An 11,965-nucleotide genomic window follows, 5' to 3' on the forward strand; every position below is an offset into this window, starting at 1 on the left:
TCCCAAGTGGGAGAGATCGAGATAAATCGAAGCCTTACAATCTTTATTGTTAATTCCCATATAAATATTTCTGACATTATTAAATAAAAAATAAAGTCGTAGGATCCATTTAATGTATTTATGATCTTTACCTCACTTGACACTCTGTTTGAGCAACAACTTGAGTGAATCTTTTTCTAAATTCATAAACGAGTATAATTAATTAAGGTTTTGCTTCTCTTCATAAAAAATTCAAAATCATGCATGGAGTGATTTTCTTGAAAAAGTATTTATTTAAACGAAAATTCATCTTAAGATATGCATGTGATCTACTACTCGAGTAATTATATAATTCTGATCATGTCCTTTTTATTTTCATTTATTTTCAAACTATAAAGACAACCTTCATTTATTTTCATTACAACCCGAAATTAAGGAAACTGAACACCAGCACAAAGCGGAAAATACAGTAATTATAAATGGCTATAGCTTAATTTTTGTTTTATTTTATTCCAGAGATCATAATTATTTGCTTCATCTCTTTCTACTTGTACGTTGTCGAACATGACCAAGTAGTACTGTCACGCAAGCATGGCCTCCCAAATTAATGTACCTCGTTGTCTGGCATGCAATTAGACAGGCTAATTAAGCATTTTAGTTGTTGCTTAGTATGGCAGTCGCATGCTCCTGTACCACTTTCCAAGCCATGATGACGTGCCTTTCCTCTACCAGACTTGCACCAACTGCAAACCGTATTACATACATGTCTTCAAGTACGGTATGAGTCATGTAAACACGTCCTGACGCGTTCATGGACTCCAATAACTTCTGGTTAAGCTCATTTGCAGTAGTGATCTCTTCTTTTAGTAACTTTTGACCATTATCGACCACCTTACCATTTTGATATGCTCCCCTGCCCATTGTTGATGGCAGAACCCTGAAACAGATCATGGCAAAATTCCTAGGGACCACAATCTCAAACCTCTTGTCCATTGCCACAAGCCCTTCAAAAAGCTTGGCCATTTCAACATGACTTCTCATGAAGTTCTTCAGGTTAGCCACTCCATAGCTTCTAAGCACGAACCATAACTTTAACGCTCGGAATCTTCGGCTTAGAGTTATCTGCCAGTCTTTATAGTCGACCACTTGCTTTGAATCGGAGGCTTTATTTCTCAAGAACTCGGGGTTCGTTGATAGTGATTTTATCAAGGCGCTTGGATCTTTAACCCAAAGGCAACAACAATCTAAAGGGGTGAAGAGCCATTTATGTGCATTGAGACTGAGTGAGTTTGCAGCCTCAATGCCATCCATGAATTGCCGGAACTCAGGACAAATGCAAGCACTTCCGGCATAAGCAGCATCAACGTGGACCCAAAGGCCATAATCTTTTGCCACATCACATAACGACCCTAATGGATCAACTGCAGTTGTTGATGTTGTCCCCACAGTGGCACACAGGTACAATGGGACTAGGCCTGCTTCTATATCTGCACAAATTGTGGACCGTAGAGAGTCTGGTGAGAGCGCAAACGATGTTGACTTAGTGGTCTTGATGGCTCTGAAATTCTTTGGATGGATTCCTGCTATATGTGCCGCTTTTTGGAGTGCGCTATGTGTTTGGTCAGATCCATAAACCACCAGCTTTCCTGCATTCTCTCTCCCAATTTGGCAGAGCATTTGATCCCTAGCAGCGACCATTGTGCACAAAATGGCCTCACAAGTAGTCCCTTGTATCACACCGCCACCATTGCCAGAGAAAAGAAAAGACTTGGGCAGGTTGAGCATCTCTCCAAGCCAATCCATGACTATCGTCTCTAGTTCAGTCGCAACTGGGGATGCGATCCAATTGAATCCAACCACATTGAATCCAGTGCAAAGCATCTCACCGAGAAACCCTGCTATGCTACTTGAGCATTGGAAGTAGGCAAAGAAGTTAGGGCTTTGCCAATGCGTTATACCAGGAACAATATGGTCTTGCACGTCTTGGAGAATGGTTTTGATGGGTTCTGGATCATGCGGGGTGGACTTTGGCAAGCGTTTATGGAGATATCCTGGTTCAACTTGGCTTCGGACTGGATATTTCTCGATATCTGCATAGTAATCAGCAAGAAAGTCTATGATCATGTGGCCTTGCCGCCTAAACTCCTCGGGATCTAGCAGATTTGAGTTATGGGAAGAAGTATGCTGCAGGTTTAGTTCATGTTCAAAATTAAGGCTGTTCATCTTTAGTACAGGAGAAAGAAATAGTTGTTCGGTTTTTTCCACCAAAGAGTATTAAAAAGTGGAAGAAAAAACTATAACTATATTCCAATCCTTGATGAGGATGAAATGATATAGGAACGGTACTGAATTTATAATGTAGAGATAATGCGCGCGAAGGGTCTGATGGCATAAGATCCACATAGATTATAGGTTCGATCCCTCTCCAATGTATAAAAAATAATAATAATGCAGAGGTAACGAAACCTGACGATCTTGACTGAACTAAAATCAATTCAGATAGCCTTGTTACAATACTTGGTACTCAAGCAGCCACGAAGCATCACATGATGTATACGTTTGATGGGATAAATCCCTTTTTCGTTTGATTTGTGGTCTGCATGATCGAGGTACGTACCATGCATTAATATATTTTTGTTAGCATCTAACTCGCTTGAACGTTATTAATTAAGATGATTTATAAATAATAATAAAATTATTAATTAAAATTAAATAAAATTAGTTCAAACCGCCCTTATAGCTCTTATAGTCAAAGTCATCATGAATAATTAATTTGTAGGTTCCAGCTTGCATGAACAGTATATATTGGTATCCCTTCTTCGTTTGATATGTGGTCTGCATGAGACCAGTACGTACCATGCATTAATATATTTTTAAAAATTCTTCATGACTTCCTAACACTTCATACTCTATATTATTTTTAATTTTTATTATTTTTTTATTAAATATTTATTATATCAATAAAAAATAAAAATTTTGAAATAATTTAAAAAGAATAAACTCAAAAATTTTTTTTTAAAAAATTTAAAAAAGTATAAAATATAATGAAGATTATGTAACAAAGCTCATATATTTTTGTTAGCAGCTACCTCGCTTGAACATTATTAGTTTAGGAATTTGTAAATAATAATGAAATTGTTAGTTAAAATTAGATGAGATTAGTTCAAACCGTCTAAAGTCCCTACTGAAAGAAGATTCCAAAAAAATATATATATAAAGTAGAATTTAAAAAATATATATATCCAATAAAAAATTTTAATTAACTCAATGAGAATGAGAATATAAATAAGATCAAATAGATATTATATTATTATTAATTTTTAAAAGTATCACATATAATAATTATTTTACCTATTTTCCTTCTAAGAATATACTTCTCTTTTATCATTATTAGTTTAATATATAATTAATGTGAAAATTATAAATAGCAAAATTTAATTTTTCAGTATTCGTAAAAGATTTTTGTATAATTATTTGAAGAGGCAATGACCCATTTTTTTTCAAATGTGTAAGTTGCTTATAGAATTTTATTGACAATAATAATTATAATTGTGTCTAAGATTCTAAAGTCCTTGTAAAACTAAATTTAATAAAATTTTCTCTAAATTAAAAATTTCTTAATAAAGATTAAAGTCAGTTATTAATTAAAAATATGGTATAAAATCTTAATCAATAATTTTACTTTACAAAATGATAGGAATTATTTTTAAATAAAAATAAAAATAAAAATAAATTAATTTAATTTTACTTCAAGAAAAAAAAAATGTCTCACTTAGAATTTTAGCCTTAGGCCCCAGAACGTATTGAGCCGGCCTGTTTGTAGGTTCCTAGCTTGCATGAACAGTATTTATATAGGTATTCTTTGTTGGTTTGATTTGTGGACTGCATGAGGTACGTACCATGCACTAATATATTCTTGTTAGCAGCTAACTCGCTTCAATATTATTTGTTAGAGATGATTTATGAATATTAATAAGTTTATTAATTGAAATTAAATGAAATGAGATTAGATTATCCAACATCTGTATTCAAAGCCGGCCCTCATAGCTCGTATTAGGGGTGAACAAAAAAACCCGGGTACCCGACCCGGCCGATTATTCCGACCCGTTTGAACAAAAAATCGGAACCGGAATTAACCGACCCGTTTTTTTTCTTTTCCGGGTATTACCCGTTACCCGTTTTAGAAACTCAAAACCCTCCCTCACGTCACAACCTCTACTCCTCTGAGTCCTCTCTCACAGCTCCGAAACTTTGCAATCGCTCTCTCTGTGTATCGCAGCTCGCTCTCTCTCGCAACTCGCAACTCACAGCTCGCAGCTCTCACTCAATCACTCTACAAGACTACAACCATCGAAGGTAAGATTACTGTGGGTGTTTTGTGGGATTTTTGGGTGTTTATGGTTTTTGTGGGTGTTTATTCTTTGATTGGTTTTTATTTTTTTTTGTGGGTGTTTTGTGGAATTTTTGGGTGTTTTTGGTTTCTGTGGGTGTTTATTCTTTGATTGGTTTTTATTTTTTTTGTGGGTGTTACCCAGTTACTAGATAGAGCTGGTGTTTTTGTGGGTGTTTTTGGTTTCATTGGGTGTTACCGAGTTACCCAGTCTTGGACAGCCATAGATTTGCAGTCGGTATTGTTTTTAACAGAGGGAAGCCCTTCATTTAAAACAAGATGCAACAGCAGCTCTCTTGTGATAAAGGCTGTGATCAAATGCAACCGAGGCATGCAGGCCAGCAGCAAGCATGTCCAACTTGACCTCCTCAACCCTTGGATTTTTCTTTTTGATGCAAACTGGAAAGTGTGTTGAATGCTTTAAACAAATAGATTTTTTGTAAATGGATTTTTTCTCATTGAAATGTAGTGGATATATCATAGATGCAAACTGGAAAGTTCTTGGGCTCAGAGTCTTATAAGAGACCAGCATATCTATGTATATATAGCAATTAACTAAGAACTAACTATCCATATAGCTGCCACGAAAAACAAGCAACATTACTGTACATGCAAGCTAACCCATATGCTTTTAATAATTAAAAATAAAAGTAACTTTCTATTAAAAAAAAAAAAACGGGTCGGAAAAACGGATATTCCGAAATCAGCTTCGGGTCGGGTAATCGGGTATCTGATGATCGCCAAACGGAAGCATTGCCAAATCGGGTCGGGCCGGAATACACAATATCGGGTCGGGTCGGATGAACAGTCCTAGCTCGTATAGTCAAAGTTATCATGAATAATTAATTTGTAGGTCCTAGCTTGCATGAACAGTATTTATGTAGGTATACGGCCTAGTACATAAAGTCGACCGAAGTCATGAATAAATTTTCATCCCCTTTAAATTAATGCCGTTAGTTACTGTTAATAGAAACCTCTTTTGCCAAGAGATATTCCCATATCAGTTCCGTTTTAGAGCGATACCGTCTGTTCTTGAGTGTAAATCAACACCCAATAGGCGGTTGACATGACCTCAATGTTGAAGGAAATAAGCTCATGAGGATGACTACATCCTGTTGTTGCCCAAAATACCTTACAATCTGTTTCCAAACCTGCTCCCACTTTGAATCGACGTCGACTTCCTTCAGTTCACAGCATTTTCATGGCTATGGATTTGATAAGAGACAGAGTCGACATTGTCGAAATAATTTTGATGAGAGAGAGACAACTCAAGAACTGATCAAGGTGAGGAAATAATTTCGATGAGGGTGAGAGAGAGAGAGAGATGAGGGTGAGGAACTGAAGAGATTTTACCTCAGGAGAGAGAGAGAGAGAGAGAGAGAGAGAGAGACGAGTGTGAGAGTTTGAGGGTGAGAGTTGTTTCGGTGGGTTGTGGCCCATTATTAGTGAAATGGATGGGTTACGTGGCCAGCTCCTATTCGAAGTTGTTCCCAACCCAAAAGTAGATGTACCTATTCTTTGATTATTTATAAGCTTTAAATAATATTGCTAATTAAAAAAAATAGTCTGATCTGGAGGTTACATCGATCATCACAACAGCGGAATAAGTACTATTAATTATACTAATCCATGATCCACCTATATAATTATGATATACTTATAATTATTTTACAACTCATTTTCAAACAACTAACGAAATTATGCCATTTAATTAAAAATAAATTTTAATATTATCAAACTACTCTCCATTTTTTGTAGCGGTGTAAAAAATTTGTAAAGTCATCATTTTCTTATAATTAGTATACGGACAGTATTTGGCCACCCTACATTTAAATTGCATTTATTTAGTAAAAAATTCTATTTTTAAGTTGGCGTAGATAACAGATTCAAAGTGTTTATACAATATATATAATTTGATTTGGAAGAAAAGTTTTAAAACTTGCATCTTATAAATTAAATCTTACTATTTAATTGATGTAGATGATGTGTTTAACATATTCTCTAGTTCATCAACAAGGAGAAACTAATTAAAGAATGTGATTCATCTCTCCTTGCTTCAAAAACTTCCATCTCATTCATGCAAAAACTTCCAAATGTAGTCTCCCATGAAAGAAAAGCTAAGAGCATTTGTAGTGGATTCAACAAAATTTGATCAAAATTTAGTTAGAGAATTCATTTTTACAAATTTAGTTAGCCACTTTTCAACAACACCAAATAATAGGCTCTCCAAAGTTTCGTGTTGATATAGATATATACTCTTTGAGGAAGAGAAATCCATTGTAGCATGTATTTCATACTACATGTGTTTCAACCAAATGAGTAAGTGAGTTAATGGTTCTCTTCTTTCTCACTGTGTGAGCAACTAAGGCTGTGAACACATTGAAATGATTTGGAGGTAGTCAAGTATTGTTCTGAGTTTTTTTTTAATTCAAGAGGGTTTGAAAATGTTTAATCTGATGCGATCAAATGAGTCTAGGACATGACAAGACACTTTGGAAATGTTGCTATGCTAGTCTTTTCTAGGAGAGATTTGGTATAATACTCCCACCTTTTTTTTTTTTTTTTTGAAGTGTATTTCGTGGTCGCACATCCTATTTGCTTGTATGAACAAGATTGAGTATATTAGAGAAATGCAGGCTTGGATTCATACTCACTGTGTATGAGTGGGAGATGTAAGTTGGAGAGGCGCCCACTGGGTCATGTCCATCCTCCTGTGCTATAACGACATGTAACGCGTGTTACATGATGTAGAGTAAAGTGGCAAACGACCACTTTATTGGTTCAAAGGCTAGCTTTTAAGGCCAACCGTTTGAAATGCACAGGGAGGGCTATATATAGCCCCCCTCAAATGGTTCTCAGATTATTCCAAAATCAAAGTACAAAATCTCTCTTTTTTGTTCTCTATTTTAAAAGTATCTAGGCTGTGGATTTGTTTAGTATTATTCTAGTTCATTCTATGTAATATACTTCACCACCAAGAGGAGACGCTTTAGGCATGCTGGATTATTTGTTTAGACTAGATAAACTTGTGGAGTAACTCTATAAGCTATACTTGAGATATTTCGCTGAGTTCTCTAACATGTACACAAGCAACTAAGAAAAATGACAAATTATTGCCAGAACAAGAAAAATGATTATTTATGATGAATTATTTGCGATGATAATGACTATTTATGACGAAAATATACTATGTGCATGTTTGAGATTGTTGTGAGAAATATAACTTATAGCTTATAACTTAAGTATACTATTAAAAATTTATTTTCTATCGTGAAAAAAAGTTATTTACTATTTGGTAACCATATCTTTAAAACACTTTAAAACATGTTACATTTTCTTGGAAATAAATTAAAAAATTACTTTCTGGAGTAGAAATGACGATTATGTGATTTTTTTAAAGAGTATTTTTTCCCATTGATAGTTTTTTTTTTAAATTCTAATTTTGTTCTGCATTATCAGGAAAAATACGTTTGATGCTATTTTTCGAACGTACCTTTTAACCTATTTGAGATTAAAAAATAATCTTTAAATAATATTATTAAAAAAATAGTCTTTGGTTACAATAGAGGAATAATTCATTACAAGATATTTGACTTTTAGGGATGAAATTTGTTAGGAACGAATTAAATTTCGTCCCTAAAAGTTATTTTTGGAGACGTCTCCAAATATGTCTGAGCTACTAAATTTATTTGAAAAGATAAATATCCATTCGAACAAGATATTTTGTGACGAAAAAAATTGTCTCAAAAAAGAAAAACCTTTCGAACGGAATAAAATAGATCCAAAAATCGAATTAATGTCTGTTCGAATAGTATATAACTTGTTCGAATAATAAAATTGGCGGGAAATTAATTTATTGTTCCCGGGGAAAGTAAATAATCATTCGAACTTAAATTTCTTTGTTCGAACATACATTTTTTCAATTAATTTGTTTATTAGTATGGATTTGTGCATATATTTTTTTTCATTAATTTGTTATCATTTTTAAAATATAAAAATGTGTATATATTATATATTATGATTTGCGGTGAGTTGAAATATTTATAAATTCATAAATTAATTGTATGTGATTAATTTCAAAACTTTATAGTGATTTTTTTTATGTTAAATTTATATAAATATAACTTCAAAGATAATATCATTTTTTATATTATCATGAACGGTAAATAAAATTAAAAAAATAAACAAGGTAGCAAACACAACAAATAAAAACCATACATTAAATACATCACAAACATATAATGTTCAATACAATATTAAAAAGTAAAATAATAACTAAAACGATTAGTATTGCCTAAGTAGATCAACATCCTCTTGTAACATTTTAATGTGTCATTCCAAATCGCTAAGTTTCTCCATTATGGGCTTAACGAACTATACTAACAGAGCTCGTACATGATCCAAAGTAGCCCTAGGAAGCTGTCTCTCAACAACGATAGTACTACTAGAAGTTGGATATGTGGGAGGATCACTAGGTTGTTTTGGTGTAGTCTTTAACAAGTGCCCCTTGCTCTTGCTGAATGTAATATTGTTAAGAGGCCCCATCTGTGGTGACGTCTGCTTAGTCACAGACACTGTAACCCCAGATCGGAGTAGGAGGTTATATATCAACAGTGCAAATGATAGACTACCTCCACTGGAAAAGCGTGACTCTAATCGAATGTGGATGAAGAAATACAATGTCAAATCAATGGGATTCCCCCGTGCTATCCGCAGCAAAAATCTGGCTTGATTGATTCTGAAATCAGTCTTATATTTTTTTTGATTGATGTTATAGCCAACAATCAAATTAAGCATTCTAAAAAATGCTATACAATCGGCCCGTCGGATCACTTTGCTCCCATCATATGGAGGAGTCGATGGGTCTCGCACTAGCTGACGCACCTGATCGTCTGTGAGACCATCATCAGGTAGATCCTCGTCCTCACTACCATCCTCATTAGCATCCGACTCTACATTCGGGGCTAGCGTGGAGGATGAGGCCGATGTGTTAGAATCAGATGGTGCAGCTGCTGGTCTCCGTGTAGCCGCTGCAAGATATGTGTCGGCCACACACAGGATATCAAGGAACTCAGCAATAATGCGAGGAGAGAAATTAATACTCAGTCCCCGAATTGATAAGGTTTAGAACAAAGCATTAGCGCTAAGTTCTCCCATGGCACGATAGAACTCACCGACCATCTTTAGATATGCAGTCCCCTGCTGTTGACATATCGGTATTCATCTCTGCTCTGTGAAGATGGACCGTATGCTCTTTCCCTCCCATGAAAGATCAGAGAAGTCAGACAAAATGATCTCACGTTCGACAAGTATAGGTCTCGTCTCCTGAGCATGAGTTGCTCCACTACTTTGACTGGATTGATCTCTCGCACGTTTTCTTCCGCTTGATGCCATTGATATATATATTGTTTAACCATAAGGAAAATAAGAATATAATTAACCATAATATTTAAATTATATTATTGAAGAATTATACTATATTGAACTGAATTGAAATAATTCGTTTGAACGAAACATATTCTCTTCGAATTAGTAAAATCTATTCGAATAGATTGTTCTATTCATTCAAACTGGCAATCTTTGTTCATTCAAACGAATTTCTTTTGTTCGAACAGAAATAATGATGTTTGGCAACTGAGCGTTTGAACAGACTAGAGTTAGTTCGAATGGGAACAAGCCAAACAACCATAACTGAGTCAACTCAGCCCTGAACTTAAGAATTCAATCTAGATATTATCCTTTATTTTAATCGGTAGAAATTATTAAGGTGTGAAGCCCAATTAATTATATCGATTATTTTGATGTTATTTGTACGGAATACACAAAAATGGGGAATTTCGGATTCGAAATCCATACCCTGCAAACACAACCCATTCGAACATAAAACCAAACAATAGATGTGGAGACTTGACTCATGCCTGTTAGAAGTTTAAATGTGGGGTTGCTACGGCAATTTTCACGGCGGAGATAAGGGGCGGAATCGGAGGTCTCGACGGCTGCTGGTTTGAACTGGAGTGATTTGTCTCCTTGTATTCGAACTAGGTCTATAATGACCGTGGCGTCTCGTTTGAACTGGATAAATATCTATTCGAACAGTTATTATACTAATATAATTATAATTATATTACTAATAGTAATATATAATAATACTAATATTACAAAGTACAAAAGTATAAAAATAAAACTAATAATAGTATTATAATACTTTAAATTAATATATTTAGTATATTATTTGTAAATATATTTATTCTATTATACTAAGTACATACTAAGTACTTAGTATAATTACAATGGCTTAATTATGTAACTACTATATATAAGTTATGATAACTATACAAATTAATATAATTAATATATATATAGTAGTTATTAGTTATATAGCTACTATAGTGTAAGTATTATATATAGTTACTATATAGCTATAGGTATTATAAGTTATGATAACTATACTCATATAAGTTATATAATATGTAATGCAAAATTAGAAGTAACTATATGTATTTATACATATATATTAATAAGTTATGACAATTATACTCATATAATTTAAATAATAATATAATACTAACTATGTTATAAGTACTATATATTAATAATTAGTATATATAGTATAAGTATTATATTAACTATTAGACTAAAAGTATATTATATATTATGAATTATAATATAAAATAGTTGCTATAGTATATATATTATATAGTATATAATATTAAAATATTTTATAATTAGGTTATTAAAATTATAGGAAATTAGTTATAAGTATAATAATACTTATTATTAGTTCGAACCCAATAACATCCCGTTCGAACGGATTTTTCTAGTGGAATGTGTTTGGAGGGAAACTTTGCCCTAAATACTCTGATTGTTAGTTTATTTGAACGTGAAAATTCTTCATTCGAACGCACTGGTTGAATAGTGTTACGAAAATACCCTTTGAGCTTGTCTACATTTAAAGAATATGCCAAGAAATATTCTAATTTGTTAGTTTGAACAAATCTATTACACGCTCGATCGTGAATTAAATCGCGGCAGATTTGGCGCCTAATCAAAATTTTCGTGTATGAATGCGTAAATTACTAGTTTGAACGAGACTTCACATATTCAAATACTTCAACCTCCAGTTCGTTTTCACAATTGAGGTAGATTTCTTTGGAGGCATAGCATGGTAGACGATTTTGTGTGTGAGAGAGTGTTGTGGAGAGAAAGAGGGGAACATACTAAGTGAGAGAGAATGGATTCTTGAGAGAGAGGAAATGTTTATAAAAGGTATTACTTTTTTTTTTTTTTTTTGTATTCCGAGTTTCATTAATGTTAGTCTACTGCATATGATTTAGGATTTTCTCATAATGCGTTTTATAGTTATGTACGTATTATGGATTCATATTTCGTTTGGATTGCTTAAATTTGAAGTAATATTTATAATTTTTATATTTTTTATAATTTATAGTTTTTAATTAATTATGTTAAGATTTTTGGTAGATTTGTGTTTGTGCAATCTCATTTAAAATGGGCACTCTGCCAATATACATCTTATGAGATTGTGTTTGAGAAAATTGTATTTTGTGGCAAATGTTTTGTCTCTGTTTCGTGTCTGGA

General features: G+C 33.3%; 1 protein-coding gene across 1 annotated transcript; it reads right to left on the reverse strand.

The window, feature by feature from the left end:
* Positions 1-366: 366 nt before the first annotated feature.
* Positions 367-2,268, reverse strand: LOC109011101 (tyrosine decarboxylase 1-like). The gene has a single exon (XM_018992167.2). The coding sequence runs from the start codon at positions 2,200-2,202 to the stop codon at positions 634-636; it is 1,569 nt and encodes a 522-aa protein (XP_018847712.2). The 5' UTR covers positions 2,203-2,268; the 3' UTR covers positions 367-633.
* Between the last annotated feature and the right edge of the window lie 9,697 nt (positions 2,269-11,965).

Source organism: Juglans regia, chromosome 3 (genome assembly GCF_001411555.2).
Source record: "Juglans regia cultivar Chandler chromosome 3, Walnut 2.0, whole genome shotgun sequence".
Classification (NCBI taxonomy): Eukaryota; Viridiplantae; Streptophyta; class Magnoliopsida; order Fagales; family Juglandaceae; genus Juglans; species Juglans regia.

Coding starts and splice junctions, on each gene's coding strand:
- LOC109011101 (XM_018992167.2), bottom strand. CDS start 2,202: ATGAACAGCCTTAATTTTGAACATGAACTAAACCTGCAGCATACTTCT.